A 21,988-nucleotide genomic window follows, 5' to 3' on the forward strand; every position below is an offset into this window, starting at 1 on the left:
AGTACGATTTGGCGGACGTCCGAGAGGCATCTATACCCAACGCGCAGAAGGCTTTTGGACCCCAAACTGCCCGCCCCACTTTGTACCGAGCTTGCCATGCCGCGCCGTGCACACCCCGAAGCCTCGCCGTGAGCTTGCCATGCCGCGCCGTGCACACCCGGAGCCTCGCCGTGAGCTCGCCATGCCGCCCTGCGCGAACCCCCGCCGCCCCAGTCTCGGCCTGCGCCCGCGCCAGTGCTCCGCCGCGCCGCGCCAGCACCCCGCCGCGCCTCGCTACGCCCGCACGCGCCCGCCCCAGCGCCGCGCCCGCCCGCGCCAGCCTGCCCGCGCCCCGCCCGCGCCGCGCATGTGCCCGCCTGCCTGGGCCCCGCCGCGCCGCGCCCGTGCCTGCCTCGCCGCCGCCTGCACCTCGCCCCGCCGGCCGCGCCGCGCCGCCGCCCCGCCCGCGCTCGTCCAGCCTCGGCCGCGCCCTCGCTGCGGCGCCGTCCTGCCCGCGCACGCGCCCCAGCCTCTCGGTCTCACTGATTTGTGGGCCAGAGGGAAGGCACGGGCGGACAGGAGCGGACGAGAGGGGCGAGGAGAGTGTCTGTTTTCTGTCCGTTCGGGAGCATTCTTGGACCAAGTTTGCTTTAGGTTTGGGGTTGGGCGGGACAAAAAAGTGTCCAAAAGACAACTCTGTTCGTTTGGGTATTAGCGCTGGGTCGTATTTTACTTCAAACGGACAACTTCGGACCGAATGGGTCACGGATAGGTCACGCGGTGGAGTTGGCCTAAACATCGTCACGAGCTACTCCTGGCCATACATCTGGGCGTGCTGCCTTCTTTGGGTGCTCGATTTGTGGAGCAAATCTCTGACAGGGGCAGCTTTTAAGGTGCTTTCTGAGTAAGTACATCGTCCTACCACTACCACCACACCACGGGGACATGGCATGTGCGATTACGGTCTGACTAACACCACCAGACGCCTCCTCTAAGCACGGTCTGCAGGTGAAATGAAAGGTCAACGACTTAGTGCAGCTTTGACCCCGGTGATAAGCTGATACGCGTCTAATTTCACTATCGGTGGCGTACACGCTGCGATCGACGCGACCGATCTGCTGCCTGCATATCGCACTCGAGTCGCTTCGCTCATGAGACAAGCTAAGGTTGAGCTAGGTCATCATCTCATCTGAAATATCTGAAATGACTGTGCCCGGACAAACTTTGAGCATATATTCCACGCATTTGCAAGATGCCCTTATATGCGAAAGAAACATGATCTGAAAGAAAAGTGGCGAGAGAAACGAACATAAACGTACGGTTAGATTAGATGAAAGAAAAATGCGCGCATCGCGTCGATCGATCGTGCCCTTTGTTGATTGTTAGAGAATGGCCACTGACACTGAGTCGATTATTTGTTTGCGGATAAGACCAGTGCAATTTCGACCCACTGATAAGCTTTTGCCTGATAAGCATCTAATGAGCACGATCGTATATCTTGCAATGATGTGATCTTGGCATCACTTTCGTATATCACATTCGTCTGGTTTGCCAGACAAGCTAGGTGGCGTTAACTCATAATATCTCAAAGCATATCCATTTTCTATCAAAAACAGTTTAACATAAATCGAACACACTCTGAAGCACAAGTAATTAAGCAGCAGCACCAACAAATTTGCGCGAAGAGAACCAACCATGGCTAGGTGGAGGTGGTTGTAGTCCCATCGCACGATCAAACACTATGAGATGACATATCCGTCAATGGCGTATTCGTAATCATTTATGCAAATCTTGAAGCACCACAACTTTGATGCTTGATATATATTATTTCGGTTTGTGACTATAGTGGTAGGTATATATGCACGTCTGCATTGTATTTGTTGTTTCCCAAGAAAAAGAAATTTACACGCCACACTCTCTATTGTTAGTTTAAGTAGGCCCACATGCAGGGAAAGTCAATGATTTGATTAGGACACGTAGGCAACATCCAAGTGCAGCGCTTGTAGCCACCAGCTAACTTACCCACAGTCAACACCGACTCTGTGATGATCAAATCGTTAGACAATTCAGCTCCCAAACTAATACGTGTCATACTTACTCACAAGGTTTTTAATTTCGAAAATAAAATAATTTTGGAACCCATCGAAATATGTGAAATTTCGGAAATTTCGCATATTTCGAAAATTATTACAGATTTTCCGATTTCAAATTTAGCTTAATTTTTGTGAATTCTAAAATAACTTAAATTCATTTGAAAATCTGTTTGAATTTGCATCAAAATTTTGGTGTTGATAATATTTCAGACCCCACTGAAATATGCGAAATTTCAGAAATTTCGTTGAAATTTTTAACCCTGCTTACTCAACGTCCCAGGGAAAGTAGAAGAGGCTAAAAGCAACTCTACCAAAGTCGCCATATGGTTAGTTGTCATAATGGAGTAATCTAATGATTAGATTAACCTAAAATGAACCGGTTAACTATTATGGAGTCTTGTCTTGACTCTTGTGTGGTATGCATTCTGGTTCGCCTCTTGCAATGACATCCAACATGGTTGGAACAACTCGAAGAGTCCAAATTTCACCTTCTTTATTGGCCCCAACTGTTTTCCATACCTCCATAGAAGTAAAAGGGTTTCTTGTTCGTTCATCAGTTGGTATTCCTTTCCGTTTATACCTCTTTATCCAAATTTAGTCTCGACCAGTTCAGGAGATTGAATGGTAGTCATTGAAAAGTCGTTATTCAATTGTTCAAAAAAAAGTTGTGCTCGAGTATGTAAGTTAAGTGGTGTATAAATAAAGATTGATTTTACTTCCGCACCTATACGTTCATGGGTAGTTGAGGATGTGCTTGCTAGAGGGGGGGGGGGGGGTGTTCATGCTAAAACAATAAGAGTGAATCCAATCGGTTGTTTCTCAACAACGATGATTATTCATGTAAGTCTTCGGGTGGCACCATCTTCATGCGGCTTGGATGTGTATAGTTATTTATTTGTAGCATGAAGGCTATAGGCACTTCCTTGTTCTCATAACAAAAGACCCCCCATTTCTCCTTGTTCTTTGTCCAAACACCTACTAAGGTGAGTACAACTTCTTTTACATAGTCAATTTACACGTAGATGTTCCGACCCTTGCTACCAATCCCACGACTACGTCTCTCGTTTATCAATCTAGCAAGCTAGGGGATCAAATTCTAGTAATCATACCATAAATGTATTCAAAAAGAAGAGGGGATCAGTTCGAACTAAAAACAAGAAATATGCATGCATAGTTTCATTATGTTGGCTAGAATTTGAGAAATGCACGTGTCAAGAGTACTCTAGCAATCGGCGTCTTCAATCTTCTTAGGATTAAGAACTTGAGTTTTCTATTATGTAAATTATACGCTATCCATACCTTACTCTTACTTTACTATTATGGATTGGAAGGCGAGAAAACGAACGTAGTCTTTTGAAGATAGCTCTTGACCGATCTGTTCATAATTGCTTAAAAGGAGAAGTCCAGGTAGTGATTGCAAAAAGGTAAATTTTCAGGAAGACACAAGACGGCTGGATTAGTCCAACCAAGAAATAAATGGGATCATTTGGGTATTACTTGGCCACAAACAGTACAACACTATCTTAAGAGGTGTGCTTCGGTACACCTCTCTCAAATTTCTGGAAGAAGAAAAATCGACCCTATTAAATTTGTGCACATTTGAACACGCCCAGTGGCCTCACTCGTTTTCTAAGTGCCGCCTCTCTTTTCTTTTGACCATAGATTTTGGTCTCTCTCTCCCCTGGGAGACAAACTCCCAAGGGGGTGGAGGTTTTTTTTTTTTCGAAATTCTGATCCGGCAAATTTGATCACGAGAGTGCACAAATCAGCTTGCATGGGTAGGCGGGGACGAGAGCCATGTGTCGGAGAGGAAGGGCTTAGGGAGAGGGGGGGTGGGTTGAGATGCGCGTAACAACTTTGTGATTCTTTTTAAACTAGTCAAAAAATTTGCCTCGTTGATTAATTAAGAAAAAAGCTTACAGAGTTATTACTGCTCAAAGAGAAAAGCACAACAATATCGAGTATAAAAAATGGGGAAAGGCTCCACTCTCACGGTATCTGGTTACTCAAGTGTTTTCAAAAACTCTGAAGTTCCACGACTACAGGCTTCGAGTCTCTGTAGACATTATTTGAGTTTGGTGTATGCATGCACTTTTTTTTTGCGGGAAGTATGCTTAAATGTTGATCCAACGTGTACTCGTCATTTTTCGAAAGGAAAACAAAAACATATTTGCGCACCATGCTATCTACTGCCTCAGTCCCTAGTGTCAAAAACGTTTTTATATTATAGGACGGAAGGAGTACTTACTTAGTTTGGGCCCACACGCGCAGAGAAGGCCAATGATTTGATTAGGACGCGGGGTGTTTTAAATTGTGTGATGTCTCGGAGGTCGGTCAAGACTCAAGAAGGCAAACTCCAAGTGCAGCACTTGCAGCCACCATCAGATAGTTTCTCCACGCTCAACACTGACTCGGTGCTGACCAAATCGATCGGTAGACAATTCGGTTTCCCACGCTACTAATCTGCGCCGTGCGTGCGTGATTACCCGGCGTCGCAGGAGTAGTCGACAAGGTTAACGGGGCAGCAGCCACCGAAACGAAAACGAGTGGGCATGGGTTGTAACTTGTATGGGTAGCTTCATAACGGCGCACACGTGTTGATGCCGGTCGGCTACTCGATTAAAAAATCATTAAACAAGCAACCACATTTGCCCAGGCGACCGTCGTGGCGGCCGGTAACTTGCTCATGTCATCTGGGAGAGATACGATATTCTGCTTAATCATGGTACTAACACTTTCGCTAATTTCCCGCTGTGGATAGTACTACTTTTTTTTGCGGGAAAAAAAGTAACTGCTGTGGGTAGTACACGTAGGACCGAACACGTGCAGGATTACCAGCTCCGTGGCGATTTTGCATCCATTTTTGAGGCGTATATGCGATGGATGTGATCATCGCATATCTTGTCTCAGTGGAATCTGCTCTATGTTTTTGTTCTTGTTTTGGCAAGCACAGTTGGCACGCCGTCCGTCCGCATGTGCACACACGTCACCAGCTAACACACGAGATGCTGCTTCGCCAACCACCTTTCCAGATCAGACCGTTCGATATGCAGAAACTAGGGAACCTACAATACCGAAACGATACCTGCACGTACGATCGCACCGTAGGCAGTATACATACACACACACATACACGAAAATTGCAAACACAGTACACGTTTTGCACATGCGCTTACGTACGTGTTTGTCAGCAGCCGGATCGAGCAAACGAGCCCGGCCGAACCCGGCGTACAGTACGCGCCGATGCCGATGCCGATGGATCAATGGCAGAGCCGACCGGCCCGATCGCACGGCAGATCGCCCGACGAGACGAGGCGACAGCCGCGCCCACCCGCACGTACGAGACGCCAACAATAACCCTATACTCTACTGAAGCTCCCTGCAGATCCCGTCACTTCCTTCCTCTACCGCGCGCTCCACGTCAGGCGAGCACGTAGGTCCCTGTCAGGCGGGGCCCGTGCGGCGCGTGCGCCCGTCGCATCGCACCGCACGCCGAGGTTTGCCCGGAACGCTAATCCCGACCGAGCCCACCGCCCGGACCGGACACCAAATCCGACCCCCGGCCGCTGTATATATACACCAGCGCAGCACGGGCAGACCATCCAGAGCAAGAGCAAGCGCAAGCGCAAGTGGTGAAATCCATTTCCCAACACAGCACACACAGTTAGAGAGAGCGAGCGAGGGAGCGAGCGGCCTAGCGCACACGTGTGCAGCCGGCGGCCATGGGCGGCAGCGCGGCGGCCGGGAAGAGCGTGGACGGCGGGGGCAGGGCGGCGCAGAGGGTGCCGGTGCCGGAGGCGCGGCCGTTCCTGGACACGTTCCGGGCCAACCTCAAGGAGACCTTCTTCCCGGACGACCCGTTCCGCGCGGTGGTGCGGGAGCGGGGCTTCGGCCGGCGCGCGGCGGCCGCGCTCCGCTACTTCTTCCCGTTCCTCGAGTGGGCGCCGGCATACAGGCTCGGCACCTTCAAGTCGGACCTCATCGCCGGCATCACCATTGCCAGCCTCGCCATCCCGCAGGGCATCAGCTACGCCAAGCTCGCCAACCTGCCGCCCATCCTCGGCCTCTGTAAGCGCGTCACACATGGCCATATATATGTTGCCATTGCCGACTGTATGAGCCTTCGTGCCTCTGTGGCTCACTGTATGAGTATGTGACGGACTGCAGACTCGAGCTTCGTGCCGCCGCTGGTGTACGCGATGATGGGGAGCTCCAAGGACCTGGCGGTGGGGACGGTGGCGGTGGCGTCGCTGCTCATCGCCTCCATGCTGGGCGCCGAGGTGTCGGCCACGGAGAACCCGGCGCTCTACCTCCACCTGGCCTTCACGGCGACCTTCTTCGCCGGCGTCATCCAGGCCTCGCTCGGCATCCTCAGGCACGTCGTACACCATGCATGAGCTTCGTGCTCACTCCATTTAACTAATCAAACCATTGATTACGATTAGGGAAATCACACCTACTAAGCTCTCTCTTGTGGGTCAAGCCACATACCTACGTAGTTGGTGAGAATGGACGAGTCCAAAAGCACAGTGGCACCTTTCTAACTTGTCAAAAGTTAATCAGCTTCTAGAGTATGATTAGTTGTAGCTCTAGATGCAGCAAGCTTGGTACTATGGGTGTGGAGGTTTAGGTGTAACTGCTACGTGCAGCACGGACTTACTGGGACTACGTGCAGGCTGGGGTTCATCGTGGACTTCCTGTCGCACGCGGCGATCGTGGGGTTCATGGGCGGCGCGGCGACGGTGGTGTGCCTGCAGCAGCTCAAGGGCATGCTGGGGCTGGAGCACTTCACCACCTCCACCGACCTCGTCTCCGTCATGCGCTCCGTCTTCTCCCAGACACACCAGGTCCAGTATCTAATCACTCATCATCTGTTAACTGACACTTGCATCTTGTTACCCATACATACATACATACATACATACATACATACATACATAGTAGCTAGTAGGTACCTAGGACTCCCAAGAGCCCATGGTAGCCATGCACCTTTCAGTGCTTTTTCTTGCGTATTGTGATCAAGCTACTGGCTACTAGTAGATTTTTGCAGCACCGTGCGTATGCCTGTCCGTAGATATATAGTCGCCAAGAACTCCATGAAAAACGGACGGATGGCATGATGACACCGGTGCATGCGCGTGACACTTCGGGACTGGGCTCCCGGGGGCACAAGCCTCTGGGGTAGGCAGCCATATATGTCTAGACCGGCAAGGTTAATTACGTGCATGCCATGCCCGGGAAGGACAGGAACACGACACGACGGCGAGCTCCACTTGCCTATGTCCATGTCTGCACTGCAGCTTGGTCCAGCTCGCTAGCTGGGCACAGTCACATACGTACATATGAGGGACATGCACCCGATCGACCATTTCATGTGACTAGCTAGCTACTCCACTGTTAATAGTCCGTGTATGTTGCTGACGGGTTCAATTGGTTGGATGGCTTTGGTGTGCAGTGGCGATGGGAGAGCGTGGTGCTCGGCTGCGGCTTCCTCTTCTTCCTCCTCGTCACCCGCTTCTTCGTAAGTCAAGTCTACCAGTAACACTACTAAATTACTCTCACTTTACTTCCCAGATCTTTTGATCACCTTTCCTTTTTTTAATTACTACGCATGCTTTCGATTGCCTTTTCTTGTTTAATTACACAAGTTAAACACCTCATGCTTAACTTGTGCGTGACAAAATCCCGATTCGCCTCTCTATAGCTAGTGTAGCAGTAGTAGTAAGTGGCGCGAGAATCTCTCCTCTGGTAAACTAATGACGTGCCCAATGACACCAAAAGGGGTGCATAAACTAGGACCACCAGAGAATCGATCGATCGACCCATCCATCCATCCATCCATGGATCGTCCCCAATCATTGGGCCTTTTCTTGCACCTCTAACTCCATTACTGTACTACCAGTAGCATGTTATAATCGTCCATGACGTAGTACCGCACCCTGTACCAGGATCGCGACGGCACAGACGCTGCCTCGGTCCATCCGTGACACGATGTTTTGGAGGTAATGGCCTGTGCACGGGAGGCTAACCCCATTTGCGCGCGTCTCGTAATCCAAAAGCCATGCTCTCTCTGCTCTCTAGTCCATGGGTGCATATGGCTAGCTAGTGCTAGACCCAGTGTTTAGCCGCGTCAGTCAGTCAGTCACAGGTCTGGTCGAGCTCGAGAGCTGCAGGAAAGACAATTTTGTGCCGTGAGCTTTCTGCAGATGAGGTAGGCGAGGCGGGGTAGCGCCTACTCCACATGAGGACGCCCGCTCGTGAGTTCATTGGCGATCGAGGTTGGAGTGGGACAAGAGAATCCATCCATTGGGCGCCTTTGGACACATAGCCTGCACCTGCACGCAGCACATGCCTGATGCCTCTCATCTCTGACGATCTGATCTCGCTCCATACCTCCGCTGTCATCTTCCTCCTCGTCTGTCTCTGAACACCATGCAAAAATTAGCATGCACGCGCCTTTACACAAACCAAATTTGATCTCTGCTCTCTCTAGTACCAGTATATGTGCCTGACTTGGGGGGCTCCTTCCTTTTTGCGTCTGAAAGGGAGAAACCTCTCGTCTTTTCAACATGTTGGTAGTGACCGAGGAGCATATAATTTCGAGCCAGACAGCGCGTCGATTGCGTCGTGTCATTTTCTGTCAGCAGCGGGACAGCGCTTGACCTGCATGCTCTGAGTGCTAGCTTGTTTTCGCATCGGTGTCACGCTGATGGCGAGGTGCATGCATCGGACCGGACATCATGGGCGCGGGAAAGAGCCGACCTGCGGAATTATTGCTAAAGGCCAAGCTCCACTAACCGCTGCATTATGGTGTGACGATTATTTAACTAATCTGAAATGAGATGCCTGAGGTAGCTTGTTCTTGGGAGAAGAATATCACGTGTGGTAGTGTAGCCACTGAATTTTAGTATATGTCCCGATCAAAAATGGATTGTTCTTGAGTATGTTCATTGGCTGATTATTCCAGTGTGTTCGTCATGTTTCAACGCGCAACCGGCCATATGATATGCCCAGTTCTGTTCTGAATTCTGATGCTACAAGACTCTGAATATTTATGTATGATGAATACTGTTTCAGAACTGCTTCCTTGGTCTGAACTTTGAGGTCTTGGTCCAAGTTGAACCAAGAATTATAATTACCTAACAGACCAATTCTTGCTGCTCTGAAACCACTTAAAGTTAATATCACTCTAAAGATTATTAATGTTTCATGAAACTAATCTTATGTTTAATTTGGTCAGAGCAAGAGGCAGCCTAGGTTCTTCTGGGTATCCGCCGCCGCGCCATTGACGTCGGTCATCCTTGGGAGCCTCCTGGTCTACTTCACCCATGCTGAAAACCATGGCGTTCAAATTGTGAGCAACCCATACATTCACCACAGCATTAGCTTCCATGTTATGTCGACTGAATGACTGACGCCATTTTGGAACACTCTAGATCGGTAATCTGAAGAAAGGCCTGAACCCAATCTCCGTCACAAACCTCCAGTTCACGCCGCCGTACATGATGCTCGCCCTCAAGACCGGCCTCATCACCGGCGTCATCGCCCTCGCCGTAAGCCCAACACACTCATCTGCTTCGCCCAAGTAAATTACACCGGTGAAAGATCGAATATTTCACACCTGCCGGCTGGGGTATGTGCACATGCGCAGGAAGGGATCGCCGTCGGCCGGAGCTTCGCCATGTTCAAGAACTACCACATCGACGGCAACAAGGAGATGATCGCCATCGGGACGATGAACATCCTGGGGTCCTTCACCTCCTGCTACCTCACCACGGGGCCCTTCTCCCGGTCCGCCGTGAACTACAACGCCGGGTGCAAGACGGCCATGTCCAACGTGGTCATGTCGCTGGCGGTGATGGTGACGCTCCTCTTCCTCACGCCGCTCTTCCACTACACGCCGCTGGTGGTGCTGTCGGCGATCATCATGTCGGCGATGCTGGGGCTCATCGACTTCCCGGCCGCCGTGCACCTCTGGCACGTCGACAAGGTGGACTTCTGCGTCTGCGCGGGGGCCTACCTCGGCGTCGTCTTCGGCAGCGTCGAGATGGGGCTGGTGGTCGCCGTGGCCATCTCCGTGCTCCGGGTGCTGCTCTTCGTGGCCCGGCCGAGGACGACCGTGCTCGGCAACGTGCCGGACACCAACGTCTACCGGAGGATGGACCAGTACACGACGGCGCGGGCGGTGCCCGGCGTGCTCGTGCTGCGCGTGGACTCGCCCATCTACTTCGCCAACTCCGGCTACCTGCGCGAGAGGTTCACCCGGTGGATCGACGAGGACGATGAACGCACCAGCGCCAAGGGCGAGACCGGCGTGCAGTACGTCGTCCTCGACATGGGTGGTAAGTTACAGCAACTTGTTCTGAAACAATGCCTACATCTGAACATCTCGAACAGAGCATCTCTGAAACTTGTTCTTTCTGCACGCAGCTGTGGGCAGCATCGACACCAGCGGGACGAGCATGCTGGACGAGCTCAAGAAGACCCTGGACAGGAGGGGGATTCAGGTAAGAACAGAGCAACACAAACTGTCATCTTTCTTCTTCTGTCATGAGCCATGGCTGATTTCTCCTTGGTTTCAGATCGTGCTGGCGAACCCGGGGAGCGAGATCATGAAGAAGCTGGACAGCTCCAAGGTGCTGGAGCTCATCGGCCACGAGTGGATCTTCCCGACGGTGGGCGAGGCCGTGGCGGAGTGCGACTTCGTGCTGCACTCCCACAAGCCGGGCATGGTGGTGGACGGTGCCTCGCATGAGAACATGGTCTGATTGGGCCTGACCTGACCTGAGTTGAGTTGTTAACAGGCAATGCGAGCCGAGATCGGTATAAGCATCTCGAGCTATTGTACTCCTACGTTGTGGATGAAATCCGCATGAAATGAATATCACCGTTTTTGTTGGTGTTGAAGCAAAAGCCAAGCTTGTGCAAATGCAATATACTAGTCGGTAATGTGAACAAATGATATAGCACGAGACTAACCTTCCCAAATTTACTGCTACCCTAATTAACAGACATTCAACAAAAAATCAGGGCACAGATCAGAAATACACTTGCAGAGGACAGACACATAAGAACAGAAAAGTTAACACTTGCAGATCCACAGATTCCAACATAAGAACAGATCAGAGAATCAGTATTGACTACCAAATTCCAACATGAAAGATGAGTGGATCTATGTGTTGTAAAAGGGGAGTGAAAATTATATCCCTGAAAGAAGCATTCTCATATATCGTCATTGCAGACATATAGAACCAGCGAAGGGCAACGGAATTACAAAATGCTTCGATTCATAACGGTATCAGTAGGATTAACTAGTTAAACTAGAGGACATTTCTGAACAAGGACAAAACTCTGAATGCATGAGCTCCTTGTTAACATTATCATGCAACCCATTACAGAAGAGATACTAAAGACATCACTTGCTGCAGCTCCAAATCAGAAGGAGCACGAGCCTGTTGGGCCGCCTACAGAACGAAACGGTTAAGGCTCGGTCATTGTTTTGGGGCGCACGCAGCCGCAGAAGGGCACCCTACTCTTCTTCTTCTGGCCGGCGTCGTTCTTGTCCTTCTTTGCGTACACGTAGTCCCTCAAGAGCAGCCGCGAACGCTTCTCGGAGACCTTGACCCTCTTGAACTCGTGCTCCTCCTCGAGCTTCAGCAGCACGTACTGTATTTTCTGGAGCTCGAGGTCCAGCCTCGCGACCTTCTCCGACCCTTTCTGCACCTGCTCGGAGATCTTCCTTCTGCTGGAATAGCCCTCTAGGTCGGCGTTCACCTCGAATGCAGGATAATTCTCGGCCTTCTTCGTCAAACTGCTGTTGAAACCTATCTGTTCCAAGACAGAGCCCTCGATCTCCTGCAGCTGAGCCCTAATGCTGCTGTACTCCGAGCTCATGGGAGATTTGCCCTTGGAAGTTCCCTCGATTTTCTGCTTCACTTCCTCGATGCTTGCCTGGATGATTAGCAGCCCCTGAGCATCGGTGGCGAGCTTCTCAAGGACATTTTTGGTCCATAATTGCTGAGGTTCCAGGGTTGCTGTCGATATCTCGAGCCTGTTGATCCCTAGGTCTCTTCCTCTTGCTATCTCAAAGGAAGTGTACTGACTCTTCACCTCCTCCACCTCTTGTATGTCATGTTCAGATGATGAGGATTTGGCTGTTCCATTCTTGCAATCCTTCTCAGCAGTCTCCCACAGCTGGAGCATCTCATCATCAAGCTCTGCATTTGCATCGCCACCAAGAGGGTAGACAGCGGCTCCAGAGCCATATGGCGGGCAAGTAGATACCTGGTCAAGTTCGATATCTTTCATGATCTGTGCTTGCTTCCCTTTGGAGTTATCGGCGTCATATTTCTGCCTATCATCCTCCATGTATTGTTCCTTGTGCCTAATGCATGAACCTTTTCTTGATTTAAGATCTTGAATTTCTATATTCGCCGACTCCAATTTAGCAGCGAATTCAGTAAACTCCTTATTTTGGCTGTCCTTGACATCTAATATCACAACCCGGAGTGCTTCAACTCTTGCAATTAAGCTGTCCAACTTTAAAACTCCTGATGGCATGTCTAGGAACTCTGAACCACGTCTGTCATCTTGTACAAGCTCCTGCATAAGCCAAATATAAGATAAGTGAAAGGTAGAACTATGGAGAACTTTTATAGTAAACACAGCATATTGCATATCCGTGGAGAATGGAAAATGCTCCAGTTTCATAGGATGGAGTAGCTTACCAAATTGCCTTCTTTATCTGAAAGTAAATGGGTGCCTTCTTCCAGCATGCTTATCTGATCCGACAGAGATGCTAAAAGTGGCAGATATCTGCCCATCTCTGCCTTCAGTTCTGCAGTTTCTGCTCCCATGGCGGCAATCCTTCTGTGCAGCTCATCAACATAAGCATCCCTTGAGGAGATTTCTTTCATTAGCATTCCCTTTTCAGTGATCATTCTGATCTCAAGAGCCTCGCATTCCATCATCAGCTCAAGTAGATGTTCCTCATAGATCATGACATTCACCGAACAAGTTATCATATCACTCAGGAGTGAAACAATTTCCCTTTCATGTTGCTCATTCTCTTTTGTCACCATCTCAAGTGTAGACACCAAACTCTCTTCCTTCTGCTTACGAGTGTCAACATCTCCTTGCAACGCCACGTTAGCTTCGCAAAGAAGAAGATAATCATTATCCCTAACAGCACCTTGTTCAGTTAGCGCTGCGATTTTCTCCTCAAATTCACCTTTTACATCTTCAGCAGAAGCCTCAAGATCCCTGAGAACTCTCCACAATTCCTGGTTTGTCTCCTGCAAGAATTGGTTCTTCTCATCTGCCTTGTGTAGCTCATCATCCTTCTGCATTAACCGTGTCATGCCATTGGTGAGTTCAATGCTCAACGTCTCCTCCTTTTCACTACCTTGCTGCAACCTTTGCCCCATCTGTTCATTCAGCTCAATAAGCTTGTGATTTTCATTCCGCGTAAAAAGCAATTCTGCTGCACCTGCCTCCACTTCTTTCTCAAGTTCACACTTCTGCAAGTGCAGATCTCTGAAGTCAATGACTATTTCTGTAAGAATTGTTCCAAGAACAGATAGCTCAGCCTCCATGAAGACATTTCTATGTTCACTCTCCTCTTTATGCTTTACATGGTTGCAAGTTTCACGAGACAAAGTCTGCAGCATAATTTCATCATGAATCACACCAGGACGTCCTAAGTCCTTGCAGACATTGAGGATCTTTATTTGCTGTGAGATTCCCTCCCTTAGTTCCTTATTGTGTTTCAGCAATACTTTCCTCTCCTCTTCTTCATTTTTGGCTTCCTCCTTGAGCCGTGATATTACTACCTCTGCAGAATGAGCAGCCTTTATGAACTTCTGGCATTCATCAAAAAGAGCAAAGTTTTTGTCTTTAACATCAGCCAAACTACTATTCAAGATCAATGCACTGATAGAAGCATCTGTACATTCTTGTAGCTCTTGATCAAGCACCTCGCCCATATGACAGATTTTCTCTTGCAGGGAAGAAACTGTCGCTTCAAAGTCATTTATCTGTATTTGGTGCAACCTGAGCAAAGCTTCATGCTGTTCATTTCTAATTTCCACCTGATCTTGTAGATTCTCAAGTTGACTATATAAGAGGTCTTTCTCTGCTAACAAGGATGAGTTCTTGCCTCCCAGATCAGCATGCTCATCCTCCAGAGATTTCATAGCCAGTGTAGCGCTCTCCAGCTGACAGGAAATAAGATTTGGATCAGATAGGAACGGGACTGTTCAAGAAGACTATGAACAAGAAGAGTATAATTTGTACTAACAAGGGAACTTAAGACGGATGAATATTTAATCAGATAGTTAAGAGTGAAGGCACAATTATAGTAATACCTGGACCAGAATATTGTCCTTTTCAGCAAGAAGAGCAGAGTTATTGGCAAGATAAGACCGGGACAGTTCTTCTGAATCTTTTAACTTCATTCTCAGTTCTCCTATCTCAGAATTCACATTAGAGAATGAAATCTCCAACATGGACTTTTGCTCCGAAATATCAGCATATTTTTTATTGAGGATATGTAGTTCCCGTGCCAGAGCATCCTTCTCAGAACTATGCAAGCAAACATCATATTTCAGAGAGCTTTGTGAAGCTTCCAGTTCTTTTATGATCTCCTTCAGGGCTTCAGTTTCAACAATTGCATTTGAAAATGATTTCTTCAACATCAAACACTCGTCTGACAGCTTCTCCGCCTCACATGTTTTTTCCTCGAGTAACTGCTGGAGTGCGGCTGCACTTCTGTTTACTGCCTCCATCTCATGTTCCAGTGAACAGTACTGCTTCTCCAGAATTTCTGTCTCTTTCTTCTGATGGATCAGTTGACTTTGAAGTACCTCCCTGTCACCAATGTGGAGCCCCACTTCATTCTCTAGATTCACTTTCATTTCCTTCAACATGTCCAGTTCATCGTGAAGGCCACTGATAGTTAATTCAGAAGAAAGATTTTGTTCACCAAGGATACGGTTGTCCTCTGCATGCTTGGATATCATGCTCTCAAGGTCCAACTTACTGCTCTCCATCTCATTCAATTTATCATTCAGCCTCTCGATCTTCAAAACCAACCCACTGACTTCTTCCTGAGACTGAGAATGCATATTTGTCATCATAAGAAGAGATGCTTCAGCTTCAATGTGCTTATGTGCTTCATCTTTCAGCTTAGTCTGCAAGGTATCCACCTCTTCTCTCTTCTGTTTGAGTTCTTTATCAAGCATTTGCCCTTTTTGTTCAGAATTCTCTAGTTCAGCCTGCACTTCAGAGAGTTCAGATTCTACATCAGATACTCTCGCCAAGGACTGCTTGTGCTGAAGAAGAGCTGCTTCCTTTTCGGTATTCAGCAGCAAAATGGTGTTCTTAAGCTCCGAAGACATGTTTTCCACTTCATTCAACTTTCTGTTCAGCTTGTTAATCTCAAGGGCTAACCTGTTCACTTCTTCCTGAGAATTAGAATATAGATTAGTTATTGTGAGAAGAGCTGCTTCACCCTCGGCATTCTTTCGGGCTTCATTTTTCAGACTAGTCTGCAAGGTATCCACCTCTTCTCTCTTCTGCTTGAGTTCTTTATCAAGCATTTGCCCTTTTTGTTCAGTATTCTCTAGTTCAGTCTGCACTTGAGAGAGTTTAGATTCCAGATCAGATACTCTCACCAAGGACTGCTTGTGCTGAAGAAGAGCTGTGTCCTTTTCAGTATTCAGCAGCAAGATGGTGTTCTTGAGCTCGGAAGACACGTTTTCCACTTCATTCAACTTTCTGTTCAGCTTGTTAATCTCAAGGGCTAACCTGTTCACTTCTTCCTGAGAATTAGAATATAGATTAGTTATTGTGAGAAGAGCTGCTTCACCCTCGGCATTCTTTCGGGCTTCATTTTTCAGACTAGTCTGCAAGGTATCCACCTCTTCTCTCTTCTGCTTGAGTTCTTTATCAAGCATTTGCCCTTTTTGTTCAGCATTCTCTAGTTCAGCCTGCACTTGAGAGAGTTTAGATTCCAGATCAGATACTCTCACCAAGGACTGGTTGTGCTGAAGAAGAGTTGTGTCCTTTTCGGTATTCAGCAGCAAGATGGTGTTCTTGAGCTCCAAAGACACGTTTTCCACTTCATTCAACTTTCTGTTCAGCTTGTTAATCTCAATGGCTAACCTGTTCACTTCTTCCTGAGAATTAGAATATAGATTATTCATTGTGAGAAGAGCTGCTTCACCCTCAGCATGCTTTCGGGCTTCATCTTTCAGACTAGTCTGCAAGCTATCGACCTCTTCTTTCTTCTGCTCGAGTTCGTCATCAAGCATTTGCACTTTTTGTTCAGAATTCTCTAGTTCAGCCTGCATTTCAGAGAGTTGAGATTCCAGATCAGATACTCTCACCAAGGACTGCTTGTGCTGAAGAAGAGCTGTGTCCTTTTCGGTATTCAGCAGCAAGATGGTGTTCTTGAGCTCGGAAGACACGTTTTCCACTTCATTCAACTTTCTGTTCAGCTTGTTAATCTCAAGTGCTAACCTGTTCACTTCTTCTTGAGAACTAGAATATAGATTAGTTATCGTGAGAAGAGCTGTTTCACCCTCAGCATTCTTTTGGGCTTCATCTTTCAGACTAGTCTGCAAGCTATCAAACTCTTCTTTCTTCTGCTCAAGTTCTTTATCAAGCATTTGCACTTTTTGTTCAGCATTCTCTAGTTCAACCTGCACCACTGAAAACTTAGATTCCAGATCAGATATTTTTACCAAGGACTGCTTGTGCTGAAGAAGAGTTGCGTCTTTCTCGGAATTCAGCAGCAAGATGGTGTTCTTAAGCTCGAAAGACAGGTTCTCCATCTCATTCAACTTTCTGTTCAGTGCCTCATTCTCCAGGGCCAATCTATTTACTTCGTCCTGTGATTGGAAGTATTGATTCTCTTTTGACATGAGCAATGTCTCAGCTTCCACACGTTTCTTGCCCTCATCTTGCAGACTTGACTGCAGAAAATCCACCATGACATTCTTCTGAGCAAATTCTTGCTCCAGTACCTGCAACTTCTCCTCAGTTTTCTCTGCCTCCAACTGTGTCTCCGAGACTTCTGACTTCAGATCGGTTACTCTTTCTAAGGACAGCTGCAGTTGAAGAAGTGCTGCATCTTTCTCGGTATTCAAAACAGAGATGGTGTTCATAAGTTCACACAATAAGTCCTCCACAATCAGATTGCTGCCCTGCACTTCACTTAACTCATCGTTTAACTTTTGAAGATCCATAACAAGCTTACCCACTTCTTCCTGAGATTCAGAATGCAGGTTTGCCACCACCCTAAGTTCTGCTTCGGCATGCATCCGTTTATGGCCTTCCTCCTCCAAATTATTGTGAAGGCCATCCACCACTTCTTTGTGGTGTTTCAGTTCTTGTTCCAGCAAATGGACTTTCTCCTTATTTTTATCCAGATCTGACTGTACATCGAAAAGATGTGCTTCTAAATAAGAAAGTCTCTCTAAGGACTGCTGCTGTTGAAGTAGCATTGCATTTTTCTCAGAATCCATCTCCAAAATGGTGTTCTTGAGTTCTCGTGAAATGTTCTGCAGATTCAACCTATCATTTTCAGCCTCACTAAGCTTCTCGCTTAAAGTTTCAAGATTTTGTGCTAGTGTCTTGGCTTCTTCCTGGGACTGCAGATGTAGGTTCTCCACTCTGAGAAGAGTTGTTTCAGCAAGCATGCACTTCTTCCCTTCCTTGTGCAAACTACTTTGAAGGATACTGACTTCCTCGGTCTTGCATACAAGTTCTTGCTCCAGTATCTGGGCTTTACTTGCAATCTTCTCCGTTTCTGATTGTGCAAACAGAAGTTGAGCTTCCAAATCACTCAATTTCTTGTTGGAGTATTCAAGATCTTGTGCCAGCCTTTTAACCTCTTCCTGAGACTGGGAATGCAGGTCTTCCATTGCAAGAAGAGCTGCTTCCTTTTGCATGTAATTGAAGTGTTCATCCTGCAGCCGAGTATGTATGGCACCAGCCTCTTCTCTCTTATGTTCAAGTTCTTGCACCAGCAATTGTACCTTCAGTTCAATCTTCTCCTGCTCTGATTGTGACTTCAAGAGCTTGGATTCCAGATCAGAAACCTCCTCAATACACTGCTGATGTTGTAGTAGAGCCACATCTTTCTCAGTATTTATTTGTGAGACAGTGCTCCTCAGGGAGTGGATCTCACTCTCGAATTTACTCTTTGAATCCACCAGATCTTTTCTATTTTGTGCAAGTTCTTGCTGCTGCATCATGATCTTCTGGCCCAGAGTTTCAAGCTCGGATTGCATTGTGTTGTTACATGATACGGCACTGTTTAGATTCTGAACTTCCCTGTCCATATGATCAGAGAGTTTCTTGAGTTCGTTGTGTGCCTTAGAGAGCTCAGTCTCTAAAGCAGACAATCTTTTGGTGGATTCGCTGTACTGCACAAGGGCTTTGTCTTTCTCAGAAATCAAACATGAGATGATGTCCTTAAGGCTTTGGCATTCATTCTCAGAATTGTCTGCCCGCTGAGACTCAGATGAAACTTGTTGCTTCAGACTTTGGCTCTCTGCTAATAATTTGGAAATTTCATTTTGCAAATTCATGATGTCATCACTTGCATCTTGTTTCCCTTTAGCATCTGGGCTTTCAAAACTGAGGCCTTTTCTTACTTTCCCATCAGCGAAATTGACACGATGGGCACTATCACAGCTTTCAAACAAATCAGTGAACTGCTTGAGACCTTTGCGACTTGATAAAGAACCTATTTCATCAGGGTGTGTACCATTCCTCTTGACAGTAAATAGCGGTGGTGAAACACCAAGTGCATCCCTGTGCAGATCATCAGGTTCAAAAGGTGCACGCAAGGGTGTCAGCATTTCTGGTGTACGTGGCTCCCCTTCTTGGCTTGAGGAGGGCGAGTCCTCAGACATTGATGGCATCTGATTTGGAAACTCTTCTGAAATTGTCCGATGGGCCTGCCGGAGTGCACCAGTTGCTTGATCGTACCTTTCTGCTAAGGCACGGTATGCTCTGTAAAACTCTTCCACATGTTTCATGAGCTCAGGGCGTTTTTTATAGTACATTTCTGCTCTCCTTGCAAAAGAATCAGCATCTTCATTGATAAGTTTTATCATCGCCTTGACCATCATATCCATGTCTGTTCACAAAAAGAAATTCAATTAGCCACATGCCATTCAATACTACTAGTTTATTTTTGTTAATTCTGCTTTCAACAATGTAATTAGATTCTACATGATGTATCAACAAAGTAAATACAGAATGGTGAGAGATGAATGTAGGTCAGAAATAAAATATTACTCCCAGGAAGTAAAAAACATGTTTAATACAAGAAAATGCAAAGGAACCAAACAAATATCTTATTATATACATATACATACTGAACTCCCGAAAAACTAACCAAACAACATATTAAGCCTATTGTAACATAAATATTTTGGTAATACTGTTTCTTTTATAGACCAGGTTTTGGTAATACTGCTCCTAAATCATAAAATAGCATTTCAGTTCAAAAAGCAAACAATAGCAAATTAAGCATGTAGAGAATCATGACAATGAGGTGAACTGAAGTAGTCACGTGCTTATGCTATTATTAAAAATAGATATGGCAGGTCTATGTAGTGTTGCATAATCACATTACAAGCAACATCATTTAGTTTGTGAATTACAATGTGCTATTGCAATTTGCAAACAAAAATTCAAGTTAGTGTCAGCTCAGCCTCTTTGTTGACTTCAGAAATTACTTCAAGTTGAAGGATCAAAGTTTTGTTAGCTCCGAAAGGCGATAGCCCTGTCTTTTGCTGTCACCTTTCTACCTCATTAAAGACAGAAAAAATGCCTATTTTGTATTGATAAACTTCCGATTGCCAGATATGAGATTATATCAGTCTGGCACTAAGAACTTGAGAAGATGGTCCAAAGTGGTCATGAACAAAATTTACAGACTAAATGATCATGAAACAAAGGCACTTAGCCGGCTTTGTAAATCTACATCAAAAAGTTATGTCAATTTGATTTATTTGTGGCACACACCCGTTAGTAGGAATTGAACAGGCAAATTTACAAACAATATACGGTAGATTCTACAGATTATTGAGATCAGAATATTCCAACACACCAAACACAGATATCCAGCAAAACCAAGATTTGGAATATCTGGCAGACAAGAAAACGCATATACAAAAAAATGTCTTGCATTGCATGCACATTTATATTTAAGTGGTTGGTTATAAAGCATAATGCAAAGCTCAATAAAACTGTGTTTGCTCATATGTACAAGTTTCGATACTAACACATATACTCCACACTAAATTAACAAGACAGCATAAACAATAACGAATCATGGGGAAAAATGCATACCAGTAAGATTCTCCTGAAGCCACTTGGAGTTCTTAGGGCTGATATGGCTAACCCACAGCCATGAGTACCGTGTATTATTCGAGTCATGACGGACTAATGTCGCCATTGTCAGAGAGGAGTAAGGTAAACCACCACAGATGGCACGATATTTCTCAACTTCTTCAGTGCTCAGGATTGAGCAACCCTGCGGTATAATATCATGCGTGGGGACAGAAGATGGCTCTGATGCTTCGGAATACGCATTCAAGTAGCCTTGGAGTATATCATGCTTCCGGGCAAAGCGAAGAGCGAGGAGCCCGAAGAGCAGGCAGAATCTCCCAATTTGTAAGCAGTTTACCTATAGTAGAGTGCAGAAGTGTAGATCGATCAGTAGTTAAAATTAGGATTTTTACAGTTTCCTTTTTCCAGGAACTGCGTGAATGGAATCTACGAAAGGGAAAAAACAGCACAATGTAAGCTGGAAACTAGGGGTCAAGATTGGTACTAGTCAGTAGAAACACTCACCTCCCATCCACAGATTTCCTGATAAACGCAGCAGAATGGATGAATTCTTGAACCAGTTTCGGAGCATACAAAGACAGGTTAACAATCCCACTGCATTGCGCCCAGAAAAGAAACAGTGTTCAGTAAAGAGATGAAAAAACTAAACTGCAAGAAATGAAACTGCAGGGATGATTAACACATGTAGCTATGAAAATACTGGGAAAAAGGGTCCAATGCTATGGAACATGGTAAAATCAGGAGAGAGAAAACAAATAAAAGAAGATAAACATTCACACACCCCTAAAACTTGGAGGGCAATGCTACATCAGAGCCCCCTTGGCAAGAAATACCAGAGCGAATCAAGCGACGGTGCCCCACCCAACCAGAGTAAGAGACCACACGATTCAGCACCCACTGTTCTTCCCCATCCCACTAACCCAATGAAGCAGCAGAACACCAACTGGGAGGCAGATGGCAACCAACAAAGACCAGAATGCGCCGGAAAAAGCTGAACCGGAGAACAGATCAAGAGGAGAAGACGGAGAAGCACGGGTTGTAGGTAAAGATCCAATCTCGGAGCGGAGGAGGGAGGGAGGGAAGCGCAGTGGCGTACCGCAGTGGAGCCTGGCTGGCTGGTGGCGACAAGGCAGGCAAGAATCAAGATCCCATCTCACCTCACGGTCTCGCCCCCATTGCCTCTGGTCAGCACGCCACTCACCAGTCACCACCAGCACCAGTGCCCTTGAAGTGTGAAGGCTGCGTAAAGCGCAAAGGAAAAGCGGAGGGCCGGTCGAGGCCAAGCGCAAGCGGGCGCGGCACAGCGGGGGAAGCACACTGTGGCAGTATAGCGGAGTTTTTCGTTTTTCCTGGGGTTGTGATTTGAGATGTGCGATTGATTTACCGGTAGTTAGTGTGGCAATGAAAGCGGTCCTTGAAGGCAATTAAACCCAATCGAGTGGCGGTGCTTTCTGAAAAGTAAATTACGGTGCCAATAAATCCGGGGGTTAGAGAAGTTGAAATGGTATATCCAGGACAGAAGAAAACTGACGCCGGGTTTAATGGAC

General features: G+C 47.0%; 2 protein-coding genes across 3 annotated transcripts; one reads left to right on the top strand and one right to left on the bottom strand.

Moving 5' to 3' along the window:
• Nucleotides 1-5,655: 5,655 nt before the first annotated feature.
• LOC125552712 (sulfate transporter 3.1) lies at nt 5,656-10,985 on the top strand. Its single transcript, XM_048716385.2, has 9 exons — nt 5,656-6,140; nt 6,240-6,447; nt 6,748-6,919; nt 7,528-7,593; nt 9,313-9,426; nt 9,509-9,625; nt 9,724-10,414; nt 10,503-10,579; nt 10,655-10,985. The coding sequence occupies exons 1-9, from the start codon at nt 5,795-5,797 to the stop codon at nt 10,838-10,840; spliced, it is 1,977 nt and encodes a 658-aa protein (XP_048572342.2). The 5' UTR covers nt 5,656-5,794; the 3' UTR covers nt 10,841-10,985.
• A 286-nt stretch (nt 10,986-11,271) lies between these two features.
• On the bottom strand, nt 11,272-21,784 carry LOC125552711 (uncharacterized). 2 transcript variants are annotated; one of them, XM_048716384.2, is made up of 6 exons: nt 21,538-21,784; nt 20,946-21,035; nt 20,442-20,778; nt 14,438-19,221; nt 12,800-14,287; nt 11,272-12,674 (listed from the first exon to the last, which is right to left on the bottom strand). In XM_048716384.2, exons 3-6 carry the CDS (start codon nt 20,545-20,547, stop codon nt 11,553-11,555), a joined length of 7,500 nt encoding a protein of 2,499 aa, XP_048572341.2. In that variant the 5' UTR covers nt 20,548-20,778; nt 20,946-21,035; nt 21,538-21,784; the 3' UTR covers nt 11,272-11,552. The 2 variants fall into 2 exon arrangements, with proteins under 2 accessions (XP_048572341.2, XP_087374996.1); XM_087518870.1 differs by lacking the exon at nt 21,538-21,784 and adding an exon at nt 21,223-21,523.
• Nucleotides 21,785-21,988: the final 204 nt, after the last annotated feature.

This window comes from Triticum urartu, chromosome 4A, assembly GCF_056163025.1.
Source record: "Triticum urartu cultivar PI428250 chromosome 4A, HENAU_Tu73, whole genome shotgun sequence".
NCBI classification, from domain to species: Eukaryota; Viridiplantae; Streptophyta; class Magnoliopsida; order Poales; family Poaceae; genus Triticum; species Triticum urartu.